The 18,541-nt window shown below is 29.4% G+C and overlaps 1 protein-coding gene across 1 annotated transcript in view; it reads right to left on the minus strand.

The window, feature by feature from the left end:
* LOC108747857 (LON peptidase N-terminal domain and RING finger protein 3) overlaps positions 1–16,545 on the minus strand; it is a 41,998-nt gene extending 25,453 nt beyond the window's left edge. The window contains exon 1 of the mRNA XM_018485738.1: positions 15,569–16,545. Within this exon, the coding sequence (XP_018341240.1) occupies positions 15,569–16,130 (562 nt within the window). The 5' untranslated portion in view covers positions 16,131–16,545. The remainder of the gene's footprint in view (positions 1–15,568) is intronic.
* Positions 16,546–18,541: the final 1,996 nt, after the last annotated feature.

The following is an 18,541-nucleotide window of genomic DNA, read 5'->3' on the forward strand; positions in this document are numbered from 1 at the left end:
TTTAGAGGTATGTTCCACAAACAATTCACTCACAAAACCACCGTCAATCGTCATTCATTACACCTATGTACTTCCGATATCTTAATTATTATTACTGAGGGGCCCTTATATACACTGTTATCGCCTGTCGGCAAATTTTCAAATTTGTAATTCTTAATCCAAGAATAAATAGTTTGTAAATAATGCGATTATTAGAACCATATAATGATTTTAGAAACAAGAATACAATTTTAAGAAAATATACTTTTCGTAAATCTATTTATTATTGATGCTAGTGAACATTTATAATTGAAGAGAACATTTTATACTTAAATGAAAATAAATAGCATTTAAGAATAAAAATATACGTTTATCAGGAATTTATTTTTATCAGTGTCTAATAAGTATTATTTGTTAATTATTTGTTAAATGTTTACGTGGCAGGCAGTATACACAGAATGCGCTTACATGGGAACATTCTCAATTTCTTATTGACTCTTGCGAGTTTACATTATGTTATTGCATTGAAGCGTATTACTTTATATGCACTTTATTATAAATTTCTTATTAATATATCTTTTATATCTTATTTAATCTCAACTCTGGTTTATAATTGACTAAAGTTAGATAATTATTACTTAACTCTTTAGCCATAACATTCTCCACTATTATGTAATATCTGAAATGTAAAAGATAGGTCGATTCGAATGAAGGTAGGAAGGTGTGTTGTAATCTGTTGTTTCCGATTGCAAGGCGAAAAGAGGAATGGCGGATTCCAGTTCTCTCTGCGGCAATCTATTACGACATACCAAATAAAGGAGAAGGCTAAATACGTATACAAAAAAAATACGAGTCGGTGAAGAAAAAAATAAGTTGCGTGTCACTGTGACCCAGTTGCGTTTTCCGAATAGTCTTTATCGTTGAACATCGGAAAACGCCCAGAGCATACATGCTCGACCTTTTCTTCACAATGTGCTATATTATGTATGGTAAAACAGAAAAACCACGAGCACTCTACATTAAAAATTTAAATTTATCGACATTAAATTTTAAAGTGCTGATATAACAATTAAATTAAAAGCAAATAATATGTTATATTAAAATACACAAAGAAATACGATTGCTTTTAAATATTTAGAATATAATATCTTCTTCATTTTTATAATAAGAATTTTTTGCAAAAGTACGTAACCTAATTATATAATATTACAATAGTTTCTTACATGAAAAATAATTTTTTTTCTCGTTTTATTAATATATTATTAAAACATAATATTATAAATAATTGACGTTAATATGGACATAAATGTATGTATAACATATAATTTATTTAATAATTATATAACGTGTAATTATATATCATTTTTTATTTAAATTATTGATAATCATGGATAGTAAAATTGATATTACACAAAATTTAAAGTTATTTATAATAATTAAGCGCGTAGTAAATGATAGCATTTACTAAGTAACTAAATCATAATAATCATTATATTGTGAATAATTGCCAACATTACGTAAATTAAATTATAAGATGATATAGTATCCTGTCATTATTACAATTATTCATTATTGTAGTAATTTTTATATAGAGAATAATTTTTGTGAATAATATATTTCTAGTTGTAGTATTTTTTTATTATTAGCTGTATAGTTACCTGTACAGTTTTAGTACACGTAAATAGTTTAATATAATTTAAATTATAATTAAATTTCTTTCAACTAAATAATAGTACTGTGCTTATTGATCTTTTAAAATATGTTCTACATTTTATAACACTCTCGCCCTATGAAACTTTTTAATTAATTTAATAATGCAAGTCGAGACAATTTACTCGGAAAGAAGGTGACGATTCTTTTCAAGGCATATATTACTCTCTCGATTAGGAAATGCTTCCGCTGAATTAAATGATGAATCACGAATTAATGTGCGCGCACGTTTAGAACGGTGAATGAGTAAGAACAAATCGCGATTGTCTTACGTAATTTGTCCAGATCATCACAATTTCGAGTGGGCGCAACATTCGCTGCGAAACTCGGATTTAAATCCGGATCGATTCGCGGCTATTTGTTCATTTCCTCATGGATTTCCTATTAACGTCGACTCGATCAAATTTTCGTTGTCGTGTCAGGCGTGACTAATTCGGATTGCCCCGTGGTGACTCAGTCAAGCCGACAGCAAGACCCCCCAATGCGAAAGTCAGATTTAGTCGTTGGGATCGTTTGTACTCTATTTTGTATTGTTCTTGGATCGCGTTGTAATCACGACGCTTATATATTTGTGTCTCTGGTCAAGTCACTTTTGAGTTCCAAGGATAATAATGTATTGTAATTTGTTAAAAGATTACTTATTATTTTTAAATAATTAAGAAGATTGTTCTTAAGAAGATGGAAAATCATACACATAAATATTGTCAAAAAATGAAATAATGTAATTTTAAATATATTATACATATATGTATGTATGTGTATGTGTGTGTGTGTGTGTGTGTGTGTGTGTGTGTGTGTGTGTGTGTGTGTGTGTGTGTGTGTGTGTGTGTGTGTGTATGTATACATAGTATATATTAACAATAAATTATTTTTTTAATATAAATGTTTTATTATATATATTTTTTTTAAGGGATTGGATGCTTAAAAAATGTACTATTTCTTTCAAAAATAACAAATATTAATATTAAAGTAAGATTTTTAATGTATGTTTTTACAATTTAATAATGATATTAATAATTTTAAATAAAATTTGTAATTTCATTTATGCTTGCATTATGATATGTGTATTTTTGTTGCTAACAGTGAATAATTAATCGAGATTACAGGTATCTTGAATTGTTTGTATGTATAACATACAATTGTGGACTATACATAATTTCGTCATGCATAGTAATAAATCTTCAAAGTAGCTTTCTATCACACACACATAAAGGCAGCACTATCGACTAAAGATATCTGTTAACATAAATAATAATATTAAATAATATATAGTTTTTAGTATGTTACAAAATATTTATAAATAAAAACTGCAGGAATTGCGATGATACTTATTGTTAAGATTTACATATATGCACATTTATTTATTTGTATTAAATGTTTGTAAGATAAATGTAATTGAAACAACAAATCACGAGTACAATTTAACTGTAATTTGTGCATATCAAGCACAGCAACATAGCGCAAAGATGCTTTCAGCCAATATATTGTGTAATTCAGTACTGCGCCTCTCGCGAAGCGAGTCGTAATCGGACTCAATTAGAAAATACGTAAGAGTTCAAGCAGCTAAATCAATTTAAGCACCCTGCATTGATAGAAGCAACCTCGTGAGACCCTCTGCGTTGTTGTTGATTATCGCTTCGTCCACAAGGACCGGAACTATGATATTACATTTACATTTGTCGGAGACGAATTTATTCTATTACACGTTGAGAAGATATTCAGCATGAAAAAATAAAAATTCTCTAATAATATGCATATAAATGATTTATTACTATGTGAGAAAGAGCAAGATTCTTTTATTTCTCAGGTTTCTAACTTAAAAATTCTAAATTAAAAGTATTTGTATATTAATAAATTTAAAAAAATTTTTTATTTGTATAAAAAAAATAAATTTTATTCCTGGAAGTTGCAAATTTAAAGTTATTTTAAAATAATACATAATAGAGTGAATTTATCAATTGCTAAAATATAATGATAATATATTTTAAGTTTCCTTGGCCTACGTTTTAAATGTTAAACGTAAACAATTATAATAGTAAACGTGCGGATGAAGGATTATTATCACAAATATAATAATTATAAAGTTATAATAATTAGTTATATATAATTATAGTTATAATAATTATAAAGTTACTATTTGAAATTTTATCAGAAGAATTATTATTTTATGTACTAACTAATAAAAGTACAAAAAATAAAATTTAAAATTATGTTACATTGAAGTATTATATATATACTATAAGAACAGGTATATTTGTCAACACTTGTGAGCATATTGTTGCTCTTTTGGACTCTAATGTATTTTTAGGATTAACATTATAGGATAAAAATCTGAAAATAGCATCTTGCACGCACTGTTTCTGGCACTTTCGTCTGTGCCACCCTCGAATACGAGAAATTGGCGTATAGATTGCTGTTCTGTCGTCGCCTTGACATAAATCGACTGCGCCTGCGACGGATTAATTTCGCTTCGCGGTAATTGCACAACCGAAACGCACTCGCGGATTTGCAAGAGCCGGACTCGCTCGGGCATGACGCTGTTATTATGTATATATATTGATCGCGTAACAAGCGATCGCGGGCAAAAGTCGTGGGAGAACTCGCAATTCTGACGTGCGAGTTCTCGAAAAAAGATCAATAATTGCACATGTAAAAGTGTCTCACTAGATATTTAGAGGCTAAATGTCGTGAGATCAATCGCGTCGCAAATGTGAGGAGATTGAAAAACGGGAGTTTGAAAAAATTAATTAATAACATTGCGTTTATTATATAATGAGACTGTGGCAATAAATGATATTTCAGGGATTTGCCAATAAAAAGTTGATGAATTATGTAGTCATTTCAAAATATAATTAAATGGAAATTATAGATAAATTCGTTTTTCAGATTTAATTGTAGATACTTGATTAAGAGTATCTAACTTTCTTAAAAATTTATTTAACATAAAAATGCGTAAGTAATACTTCTGTAAAATCAAATAAATTGTATCTATCAGGAAGATGATATTAATGTAGTAAGTAAATACCACACTGTAAAAAATAATGTGTTTTATTCTTGTCCCCAATTTAAATACTTAAAGATGTTTTAGTTTTAAACTTTTCCAATGGACAAAACACTACGTATTTGGATTTAAAACACTATGCGTTTTGTCTATTAAAAAAGTTTAAAACTAAAATATTTTTAAGTGTTTAAAAAATGGAGACAAGAATAAAACATTTTAATACCTCAAAATTAAACACTTCTTTTTTCAGTGCAGTAACGGATATGCTGGCTTTTGACACAAGTCTATGAATATACCAGTTGCGGCAGTTGCTAATAAAGCTATAATTTTTTACGATACAATGTTCAGTTTATTATTTAATTTTCATGGATGATAAATATTATTACCGAAATAATATTTAATGGAATATTGTTTAAGAGTTTCAAAAATATCTTAGTTTTTAGTAGTAAAATAGTAATTTCTAATAAAAAATAATGAGTAAACAGTAAGCAGTAAAATTAAGAAAGAAATAAGAAATAATTAAATGATTTAAGCAATAAAGTTTGTACAATTTGTTTTCGTGATGTAATAATTTTGATATTACCTCAAAATTTATAAAAAAAAATTTATTATTTTTACTTAGTCATTCTATTATATAGAAAAATCTATAGAATTATCAATTGTACTTATTATTGTGTCTTTTTCATTTATACTTCAGTAAAATTGTATGTAAACAAATTTTTTTTTCTACTTGTTATCTTTTTTCCGTGTTTTTAATTTTTTTAACAATTGTGATAATTAATAGTGTTTAAAATTTATGAGACCAATAATTAATAATTTTATTTAAATATATGTTGTATAGTAATATTTAATATGAAACGATTCGAGTTTCGATTGATGGATGAAAGATTGAAGAGGGAATGAGGACACGACCTACTTTTATCAACGGCATTTTACGGACGTCGTAAACTACTCGTTTTTCTTAATTAGTCATCTTGCAATAATATACCTTAAATTCAAAAATAATCTTGCATTTTTTTCCTTTTATTTTGGCGTTTTAAATCTTAATGTCTCGGTTTGTGTCTGCAAAGAAGTGACGTTTGCGTCGCGTAATTATTCTTTATACAGATATGACGTATATTATATATTTGGCTTTAATTAAGAACATTGATATGTTTAATCCTCCATATAACGCGCATGTCCTTAAGAAAGGAATCATAAACGATATTAATTTATTGAATATATATCTGAAAATTTACATAATTAGATCTATATGATTATAATTTGTATGTAAAATCTATACAATTATTCATTTTCAAATGAATATCTTGTAAATATATAGATATATTTTGATATTTGAGATATGTTGAATAGAGCTGGTTCTATCTTAATTTTTGTAACATATAAAATTTAATTCTCAACTACCAGAACAACCATATGACCATGTGTAAAAGATATTCAAGTTAAAACATTGTGCAAATTTTCATGGTATTATTCTTTGATAAGATTAGTTTTTCTGAACATGTATTGATGATAGGCCGGCTTTAAAGCCTTATATAATCACGTAGTACACCACAAAAGAAGTTATTATAAAAATCGAAAAATGAAACAATTTATTACTTTAATTTATATAAATATTGTCATTTGCTAAACATAATTAAACAAAGAAATTAAATATAATATTATATCACGCATAAATCAGATCAAATAAAATATAAGTTTTTTAATTTAAAGTAATTTAAAAGTAATTTTAGAAATAATTTATTATGTGATAATTGAATTAAAGCTAAATCTAAATAAACTATCGCGTGATTCATGCAATAAGATAGCATGCTTTTCTCCGACATAGCTCGTCTTATTTGCTGTCATGTTATACACACATTGTGTCACTTTTAATGTTACAAGCTGGACAATAGTCACAATTTACTAAGTTTTAAATTAACGAAAGATCAGTTTTAATATATTAAATTAAGATAATAATTTATTTAAGAATTGAGCTGAAAATGACAAGACGAAATATATGCACATATTTTATATTTTTTCAACCTAAATATAAATTATCGTTAAAAAGAGACAATCATAAGTAACTTACAATTAGTAGATCGTAAAGACGTCTTCTACGTGAATTATCGTTGAAACTCATTACTCGATAAATCTGTCCAAACGTAATAACGTCTGCACATCGGTTCATATTTTACTTTTATCCCAAGGCACAATTTATCTTAATTATCAATCAATTCAATATGTTAAAACTATATTTCTCTTCAGAAGATAAAGAATTTTGTTCTAGATTTAAAAAAGAAACAAGAAAAAATATAACACAAGAAAAGATAAAAATATTTATAATATTTATAACCGTTATAATTCGCCGCAAAAATTGCAAAATAAACCAAATAAAGCAGTGAGAGAGCACGAACTCGCTCAAAAATAAGTCTCCCCTCGAGGTCTTTTCTCGTCAGAGATTGGCGCGGCCCTGACCCGAAAATTGCTCTCATTGCTCTTTTTGCAAATTGTTGAAGCACTACGAGATCGCGTCCTTGATTCGATAGGACCTGCCGGAGTCGCGTCCTCGCGTGTGACAGCTTCTCCTGCGGGACCGAGTATGACTCGAATAGACGATGACATCTCGGATTTGGCAGAGATCCATGCACGTGCCGAATAGGGATTCACGAGGTTTCTTGAGATGCACGCCCGCAGTTTAGCGTGTTTTGAGGTACAGAAAATATTTCCTTCCGAGATCTTTCTTCAAATCTTCCATGAAAAGGAATACATTTTTTAATGCGCGTTTGAAATTATTCTTCCATTAAAAAAAAAATGTTAGGCAGACGCGTGTAATTGTGGATTTTATTATAATATAGGATATACTTTAAGATAATTAAAAGGAACTTTTTTGTAATTTATACTGCACGAATGTATAAAATAAGTATGTTTCTTTACAACTAAACATTTATCTATTTCTATTATTTTATTTGATTTAGGCGCTAAAGTTAAATTTGCTTTAATGCGTCGAAAGCTTTTAACGCGTTTTGTAACATTGCGCTATTGTTCACGTTATTTATAGCGTAAGTTCAACAGTGCTCAGCACGACTATGTCAAGCAAGTCTTTACTCGACTATTGCAGCATTGATCGAAGTAGAAAATGATACATGAAGAGCTATTTGTGATCTACTGGAAGAAATTAAATTGGGTCATCGACAGATTGCTATGGCCCCAATTTATACGGATTTGAAACAGCTTTTAATCAATATAAAGTTAAGTATGACTAAAAACAACAATTTAATTAAAAATATTAACGGAATAATTTTTTGTTAAAATTAAATAGGACAAATAAATATTCTTTGTTTATATATAATATTATTTTTTGAAAAAATTTTTTTTCTTTAATAGAAATTCAAATACCTTCTCTCAATGAGTAACTAAATTTAACATTTATTAAAATGTTTTAAATATAACGTAAAAAGCCATGTATATTAAATTTTTTAATTATCTATAAAATAATATAACAAAAATAATATTAAAAAGATGCAAATAATAAAAAACTTAAAATTATTGAATAATTATTGAATTTGTAGCGATTGTTGCATTGTACAATGCATTCAGTATCAGTTTATTTTGGAAAATATATTCGATTCTATGTTTATAAAAAACAAACGCGGCTAAAAGTGTATTTATAATAATTTGAAATAGTGCCTGTCGCCACACGCAGCTTAATGTCACGTTTAATCTTGCATAAGCACTTTGTATTGAAAGACTTTTGATGTTGATATGTACCGTATTGATAAACGCAATATACATAGTTTAAACAATAAACATACTACATCGATAACAAAAGATAATTTTAAAAAAAGTATTCTATATCATTTTATCATTATATGAAATTTAATCATTAATCTCCTTTTTTCGTTTTTAAGTAATAAGAAATAAATAAAATGCATATATAAGAATTTTTTTGTATGTATAATCATATGCAATAGTAAAAAATTTTTGTAAAAATTAGATGAGAATCTGATTCAAATATAATAATTTAAAATTTCTTATATGTTTCTAATTACAATTAGGTTTACGTGAATATAAATTTAAATCAATTATAAAAGAAATTGTAAGATTTTCAGGGAAACATTCCGAAATGGAAAACATTTAACAATTAACAAAAGTCAATTTAACAATTAAATGATTTAATTTGCATGCCTAGAACAATGACATCGGACGTGAATCGCTTAGCTGTAGCTATTAAATCTACCGGTGTAATTTTGCGACGCTTATCGGCGGCGAGAAAAGCAGCGTCGATGATCATTATATAAGTGAGTCCGATATATGGAGCTCGCGTGCATAGTTAAGGAGCGTAAAAGCGCACTCCTTCTCGTAGCCTGTCATCGCTTTTATTTCGTCGAGCACGTTGCACCGGCGCGACGCGACGCGACACACGCTAAATTTGTACTATATAAGCGCAGCGGCGCGTCGAATTTAATTATAGCTTCCTTTAGAGAAACGAAACTCCGAGATTCGCGAATATGTGGAGAGACGAGTATCGGTCTTGACGAAATGCGCTTGTGGGTGGCATTCTTTAAACAGCGATTCCCAACCAATTACGAATTCCAAAGAAGGAAAGAAAGATGAAGATAATTATGAAAATGGCTATATGGATATATAATAGAATAAAAGAGAAAAACTATTTTTCATCAAAGTTAATTTTTATATTGCATAGTAATAGATTCAACTCCAATTTTATTTTAAAAAGAAAGTAAAAAGAAAAGACTAGTGTTTGCTTTAAATATTAAGGGACTTTTAAATTAAAATCTGATTAATGCAGCACGTAATCTACACAATCGATTATATTTTATAAATTAGAAATAATATTTCAATATTTTTCAATTTCTTTGTGTTTCAAATTGTGACGTATACTTTCATTGTTATTTGATAAATTACATAGTACAATATTATTTTATTCTATGTAACTTTGCAATTTAAAAAATAATACATTGTATTTTTTAAATGTAAACTGAATATACTGGATATAGAGAAAACTTATACCGATTAAAATAACAAATTAGTCAGACTAAATTGAGTGTCTCTGGCATTCTCGTCTGTTGACGAAGATGTTTTCAACTAGATCATCGATGTCTGCAATACCGGAATGTTTCGGAGAAGAAAAATAGAATTATTCTTTTATTCAAACTTACAATTTTTTTATTATTTATACTTGTTTGTGATTTTTATTTTTAAGTATCTCATTTATATTTAATATGTAAATACTATTATATATATATATACTTATATTTAATACAGTTTAATTTTTTATTTTTTGTATAAATTTTTTATAACAAAACGATTTAAAAGTTTTTTAATTTAAAAATTTCAAATTAAATTCTCAGTGATTTCTAATAAATAATCATATATTTTAAATATTTCATTTTTAAAAATTTCCGAAGATTCTTAAGACAAAGAATTTCATGCAAAGGATTTAACTGTAATTATTTCTTCACCTATTATATAATTTAATGACGAAATAAGATACATTTTCTTTCGTGCCAACGAGTTTCGTTCTAAAGTACAGAGTACGGCATCACTGAAGATCGTTATTAAAACTACCGTAATCAACCTGTAGACCAGGTGAACGATGCAGGTGCGACCAAGTAGGGCGGCGTGGCTACCGTATTCATATACATATAACCTGTTTTATTCCTACTATTCCCTTCCCTTCCTTCGCTAGGGAGATCTTCTTTCTCGATCTTTAAAATTTCATTTCTACGTAAAACTGCTCCTGTTAAACATGTGAGTGATAATGTCGCTTTACGTAATTTTTGCGTTGTAACTCGACGATTTATTGTGTAGTGTAATATATTCACGAAGATTCCGATCCAATGCTACATGCAATATTTACGCGTCACATGCATGTAAACAACTACGTCACTCGTTAATCGCATTTATCGAGGAAATCTTATACCGCTATACTGCGATTATCATTGCGTTTATTGAGTTTGTTTACATTGGTTTACAATCATTGTACATCTTTTTCTCTTCTTTTTCTCTAGTTTCATTCTTTCCAATTCAAAATATCAAATACATCGATGCAGTAGCTTATGTTTTATATTTGCATATTTGCATACATTCGTTTTTTACCAAAATTCTTACACTGTTATACACTTATATAATTTTTTTTATATTGTACTTCTCATGTGTTCATCAAATATTTTATTCCCGTTATGAATTGTTGATGACAGAAACCTTTTTAAATGATTCTTGAATTTATGTTTGTTAAAATCTTACTATCGACATCACTGTAAATAAACTTAAGTGACGAAAACCTAATAAAATACGTGTTGCAATGTATAATCCCTTAAATATTTTTCTCACAAGAGATCTTATTTCAAGGTACGCGTGATGACAAAGATAACAAGGACGATCTTGGCGAGGTCGATTAGTCATGAAGCGCTCACTTGTTATCGCGTATATGCGTTATTGTTCTCGGTAATTCTGTTGCTTGATAGCCTCAAAGAGAGAGATAGATAACTATAATGCGCTTCAAAAATCGACACAAAGAAGGTTGAGATGACGCGATCGATCATACAGCCATATAGTTCGCAGTAAAAGTTATTTTAAATATATTAACTTGACGTTAATTAGAATTAATAATGTTGTTAAATTTCAGTATTATAATTTTTAATTATCACAAATTTTTTGTTGTCACACTCTCAATTATATATATATGTTTATATATCTATTTAAAAAAAAATGTTTTTAAGATAGATTTTTTTCTACAGTTTGGAAACAATAAATTTAAAAAAATGGGGAAGGTATTATGAATATTTTCTTATGCGATATAAATAATATTTAGAATTTTTAACCAAAAATGGTAAAAGTGAATATGATTAATTATACGTTTACGCATATAATTAACTATACGTTATGTTGTCCGCGATCCACAAAAATAGTACATGTAGTGCGAAGAGGAAAGAAAAATTTTGTATTCCAAAATATAGTTTTGCAAGTTAAACATTAAAAGGCGTGAGGAATGGATGCAGAACGCGTAAATATTTATACGATATATCTCATAGAATAGACGTAGCGTGTCTCCGGATGGGACGTCGTCGATTCAAACCGATATCTCCAAGAAACGTTATGTAAGAACCGCTTCGGACTGGCCGTGAACTTAACGGCGTTGTCGTCGTGATCGTCGCAGTCGAACGCGGAGACCTCCCTTTCCACGCACTTTACACACATTCGGTGCACTCGAGTATGCACAAAAGAATACGGATTTCAGTACTCAATTTGATTCTTCTTATCTTATCACAATGACAGTTATATATACAAATTATTATAAGTAACGATTATTAAAAAGAAAAACAAGAAAAAAATACAAGGTATAGTAACAGTGTATATATATATATATGACAATCTAATTCAATTAATCTATTTATTAATTTAAAAATAAGATGGATATGCAAGATTGATGTACATTTATATCTTATTTTCTTTTTTTCTTGATATGACTATCGGTTTTACTTTTGATTCTTTTACTTTTAATTATTTAGAATACCAGTTAGTAAATGGAATTTCCGTGAAGAATAATTATATTAAAAATAGAATCAATATACTTACTTATTTTGGAAACAGTTAATATAATGAATGATAAAAATTAAGGGTAAACCTCAATAAACATAAAATTTGATAATTTTTAACTGTTAATGAAAAATTAAGTCATGTAGAATGTTTATCTTTGCAAATATATAATTATAGAATTATTAAACAATTATCAAGTTTATATATATCTAGAAACATATCATTTGTTGACCTATCTCACTATTTGTTTTTTGCCTTCTCCAGTATGTAACTGATGCGATAATTTATTTTTAACATTTACTTGCTTTTTGTATTTGTAGATAAAATATATAAGATATTTCGTGATAGAGCTAAAAAAAAAAAATATTTTAGTAAATAAAATTTTTCCACGTACAGAACAGTTAAGGGCTAAACATCAAACGCAATTCCAATCTCTGGTATTCGTCTCTAACGCAGAAACTTTTGCTTGTTTTTCAAGAAACAAAATCATTTCTACATCACTTTTCAGATGCAATTTTGACAAAGATAGGGTTCAAACATAAATGATATCCAGAAATCAGCGATATTCTCGAAATATTATATGTTCAAAATCCTCAATGCTAAATATTTTAACCAAGATTTTATCAAAAAAGCGAGATAACTGTCTATAATTTTAGATGATTTTTTGTATGAATATAAAAATTAATAAAAAGTCTGTTTAAAACTAAGTAATAAGTTTTTATATTTAACCTTATAGAATAATAGTTACATTTTATGTTATAAGAATAATTTCTTACGTTTTAATATATTTATTTAATAAGTCAACAAATAAAGTTTATAATTTTATCATTAATATTAATTTGCAAATGTAATATATAAAATAATAAACGCGACTAATATGTTGTTTGATTGACTTGCTTTTAAATATTTTATATAGAAATATTTTCAAAATATATCAAAATGTTTCCAAGATAATTTTACATCAAATCATTTAAACAAAGATTTTATTTATGTAAAAATTATCAATCTATTTAATATTGAAAAATATAAAATTGCAATAAATAATAGTTTACTGTACAATTTTCAAAAAAGTCGATTTTTAAATGTCATAGAATTTGTAATTAAAATGTTAAGTGACAGAGAAAACAGATGTCTGTGAATTTATTATATCGAGGTCAATAATCGAAGTCTCTTTAGCTTGGAGTGATAAAAGACTAATTGCAGAAGAGCGAGTGAGAAAAAAACTTATATGAGTAAAAAAATAAATCTTAGCAGGAAAGAATAAAAACATGTGTAGATATAGAAGGAAAAATACGGTATTATTAAAATGCAATAATATGTTTTTTAATATTTCTTAATTAATATCTAAAAAAATTAAAGAGAAAACGTTATTTTTTTAATAGTTTGTAAAAGAAATTGAGAAAAAAATTGCATTAGATCTGACGTTATTTCCAAAGAAAAATTAGTTTGCTATAAATAGCATTAATTAGTAGATTTTGAAATATTTTTAATTGATTATAGTTAAAAAATTTTTTTAAATATATATAGACGGTAGTTTTATTAAAAATTTTTCTTTTTTTATTTTAAACTTGTCTTGTACAATTGTTTGTTCATTCTTTTATTCCATTCTGCTAGTGCATGATTAAAAGATTATAAAATTATATCATATAAATTTTGAAGAAATTATTACTTGTCTAAATTAATATTATTATATCTAATACAGAGTTTTACAATTTTGTGATTCTTTATGTTAATTTTGTTTTATAATCATATATTTTGTTTTATAATCATATATCTTATTTGAATTGTATTGTATCTATATTACGAGTATTTCTTATTTTTTAAATTGAAATTACCATTTTAATATGTTTCTTCAATACTTAGTTTTTTGATATTAAAATTTGGCGAGAATTTACGTAAAATACAAAATAAAATAATAAATGGTATAAAATTACATATATGTATAATTACAACGCTATTATTTTTTAAATGATATATAATATGAAGGTAAATCTCCGGAATATTTTCGATAGAGTTACATTTCTCTTGCGTTAATTTACATATATAGAGTTCTCACTTTTGTTATATAGTTTTCGTTAATTAATTGCTATTTAAAAAGAGTGCCGGTTTTAGCCATAATTGCAACAATTTTGTTCTGTTGCTGTTTAATATTTCCACATTAAATCCATAAATATATCCTATTCTTTAAGCAACTACTTGCATTAATCCAGATAAAATAGAAATGTAGTCCTTTCGTAATAGAATGCTTTTTTAGTGCTAAATGTTCATGATTTTGATTAAAAATCGGGACAGATTATAAAATGCGAATGATGAATCAATATACTTTTAGTCTATCGACTCACCTGAAACATTATTCAGATTAGGTGTTTCGTAATAATCTTTATATAACCACTTCATATTTTTACCATTTGTTCGAGAATAGAAAAATTTTAAAATAGTGTCGCCAGATTTTTTAAGAATCGTTTCTAATGTTATTCCGTTGTATGGAAATAATTAAATTTGACACAACTCTCAGTTGAATTAATTAATTTTAATTTAAATTAAATAAGTCATAGAAGCGTTTCAAAAGACTTCATCGAAATTGTGACATTGATACGATACGCCAAACTGATAAGCAACGTGACTCAAATAGGAAACATCACAATTTGATGATAGATTATAATGATTCATAGTTGCATTAAGCAATAGTTTCAGATATTTTTTTTAGGTATTGTTATATTTATTAAGTAATATCAAAATATTTTTATTATTATTATCATTAATGTCTTACCTTATAATTTTTAATCTATTCTATTTTAATATAATAATTTCTTTTGTAACAAATTTTTTTATTTTAAATTATATTATTTTTTCCTAAGTTAATATTTCTTTTTGTAAGCATTTTTTATTTCTTAAACAACATAAAACATTAGAGAGATTCTCTGAAAGATATTTAAAAGATATTTAAAAGCATCGAAAAGGACTTTTGTATCTATGAAATTAAATTCACTTTTGTGGCCAAAAATTCCTACTAGATATAAGGTTTTTTATTAAATGTGTCTCATTTTTTTTAAACAAATTTCTTTATCTGTAAAGACTAAATATTATAAGTTTGCTAACTGTAAAATATTTTTATCATTAAAACACAGAAGATAATTAATAGAAGTTAATTAAAAATTACTAATCAATAAAAATCTTTTTTCTATTTCTAATCGATCCTATTCAATAAAATAAAACTTTTAAGCGTATGTACATCATGTTATTGATAAAAAGTACTGATATGTTAAATACGACTTAAATACAATAAATATTCATCGAGAGACAAAGATGCGCCACAAGAAGATAAGGTGATTTTCTTACCGAGATGAACTGCCAGGTTGTATCTCTCCAGTGCTTGACCTAGGTGACCCTTCCTCATGAGAATATCACCCTCGTGCCTCGCCCGACTGGCCTCCACTTCTCGTGGCCACCATTTCTCCACGAGTCTTTGCACTAGCACATTTGTTTCACTCACAATAGCGATTTTAACTCCACATACGTGACAGTTCTTTGACGGATCCACGCAGTTTCTGCAGTACGTGTGACCACAGCCGGCGGTCATTGGCTGATAGAGAGCGCCTTCACACAAAGGACACGCGAAGGATGTCTCGATCCTCCGTCTGGGGTTCGTTCCAATACCGATCATGTCCTCCAGGAGCGCGGTTGCCAGGTGTTTCAGTCTGTCGGCCGGCACGGACATCGCCGTTGAGCATCTGGAGTAGATCTCAATGGACTCCTTGACACGACCGCACTTGAGCAAGGAGTCACCGTAACCAAGCAGCACCTCGTAGCTCGATCCTTGTTGTTTCAGACATCGCTCGTACAGCTCGACCGCCAGGTGGTAGTTACGGGAGGTGAACGCCTCCTTAGCCAGTTCCGTCATCGCGCTGCTCCTCGTGCGTCAGTCTTCGGGAGTGAGAACAGAGTGTATCCTTTCGCGACGCGTTCTCTCTACGAGTAAATCACATACGCGCGCCGGATGTCTTCTCGGTAAAAACCGTTCAATGCCGGTTTCGTGATGTCAAAGACGACGCACATCTTTTGGAAACTACGTGCACGGGAATTACGCGCGGATCGCGTGACAAAGACACGGTCTGCGGAAATCAGGAATACAGTAGCACGATCACAGGTCACTTGACCCCGGAATAGATAACAATGATTCACTTAAACGGGATTCATCGGAATCGTCGGAGCGACACGCACAGAGTATTTGACAGCTGGCCGTCCACGCGTGGACTGCTCCGCACGTTAACGCGCGTGCGACCGCTCCATACGGCACGCTGGCGCACTGAGAACTGACGCCTCGGCTGTCATCGGTCGGCCGAGCCACTGTCAGAGTCGGCCGCTCGGTCGACCGTCAGCAGGGGATGGTGGTGGTGCGACGATGCTGGCGGCGGTGGTAACGGTGGAAGAGTCCAGCCGCCTCCGAGACACGAAGCCAGCGCCACGCGGCTTCGGATACACCGCAACGGGGTCTGGGAGGTCGCGGAGAGAATTACGGATCACGCTATAGAAGTTCGAGGAGTGTGTTGCCGTTTTACTGTTGCCGTACCGGCGCGGCGTGTCTGCTACGATGCGTAGGTGTTGTTGCCGCACTCCCGACGCTGCTCCCATCCGACGAGGCGTCGACACGTCACAGCGAAGCACGTCTCTTTGTCTGTTGAGTGTCCCCTAATCTCCGGTCCTCATTATTGAGCAAATTGTTATTGTCATATGCAACACGGTATGGCACGTGATATCCCTTTATCGTTGATTTTTGTGAGAATTTCTGTGATTTTTCCTACTCTCCTCAAGCATCTTCATATTCTTTCTTGATTTTTCCCATCCATTAGTTATTGCCGATAAAAGGTTTATTGCTTTGTTTGGATCAAACAGATGGTGAAAACCGTGATTGTTTCTTTTTTCTTAATTTTTTTTGTCTTTGATGTTTATTTTAGTTAATGTAAATTATAATAAATGAGTATATTGCGCTTAAATTGTAACTTACAGTGATTTATGATTGTCATTTATTATACATTATTTCGATCTTGCCTACGTATTCTACGTATTTATCTACGTATATAAGAAGGCATAACAAGTCTTCGTTGAATTGCTTTTATTTATTTTCTGTAGGTTCTATATTAATCATATAATTACGTAAAGCACGTAATTATTAGTTAGAAATACAATCTAAATTTTATCGGTTATAAAAAATTATAACTATATATCTATTCGATCCATTAATTTATGACAGCTGTTCGTCAAAATGTCCTTTTTTTAATATCTTGAAAATATTTAAAGTTTATATAAGTCTATTGAGTTAAAAACTCGCACTATTTTCTTATCACGTACAATTATATAAGTATCGATATCACCTTGGAATCCAATAACGTCAGTCAACGATTCTGTTATCGGTAAGCGCAACGACGTATTAAAAATCGCTTCGATTCCTCATTTATACTCTTCACATCCTTGTATTCGCTCTTATCAGAATCATTTGTGTACAAAGACCCAATATATAAATAATTTTTAATACTATTAAGTCCCGCAAATTTTACGAAATATACCTGCTTGGATACTTGCTACAACTTTAGCTCGATCGACCGGGTTCTTCCAACGGGAATGGTCTCGCCGGAATCAAGTCGGATGTGCACAAACTGTACGATGGCGTGTCACAGGGAGAAAGAGCGTGATTGCATTGTCGATCTATAGCAACGTAGCAAGTATAACGAGCTCTTTATAAGGTATAAACTGCTTTTCACTGCTAAATGTCAGTCTTCTAGTTTCCAGAGTTCTCACTGAACATGAGAGGTAACTTTATTCCGAGATATCACGTTTGTCTGATTCGTGTAGATGCACGCATGTGCGTAAAGAGAGTACGCAGACGCCAAAGGACTCTTCTCCGAAATGAAAGGAGAGGGCTGAGCTGCATACCGCGAGGACAGTAAGGGAAAGGGTGACGAAGAATAAGAGATCAATATATGGCGAGTTCACGAGGTGATTAACCTCTTGTACCTATCGTCTATTTATGGAGTATTCTCTTTTGCTGTTTTAAAATTTAGGAAGAAATTGTTTTATTTAAAACCAACTTTATCATTTATACAAATAACAAATGTAAAAAATTTTAAAGAAGGTCCAGTTATACAATGTAATATTGAATATAAAAAATGGAATACTTATTCCTTCTAAGTTTTAATAATGTAAATACATATCGATATTTTGTTTTTTTGAATGCTTTTAAATAGACTTCTAACATACATATATATACTTATTAAATATACATGTATGTGTATATATACATATATATATATATAT

This window comes from Trachymyrmex septentrionalis, unplaced genomic scaffold, assembly GCF_001594115.1.
Source record: "Trachymyrmex septentrionalis isolate Tsep2-gDNA-1 unplaced genomic scaffold, Tsep1.0 scaffold20, whole genome shotgun sequence".
Taxonomy (NCBI): Eukaryota; Metazoa; Arthropoda; class Insecta; order Hymenoptera; family Formicidae; genus Trachymyrmex; species Trachymyrmex septentrionalis.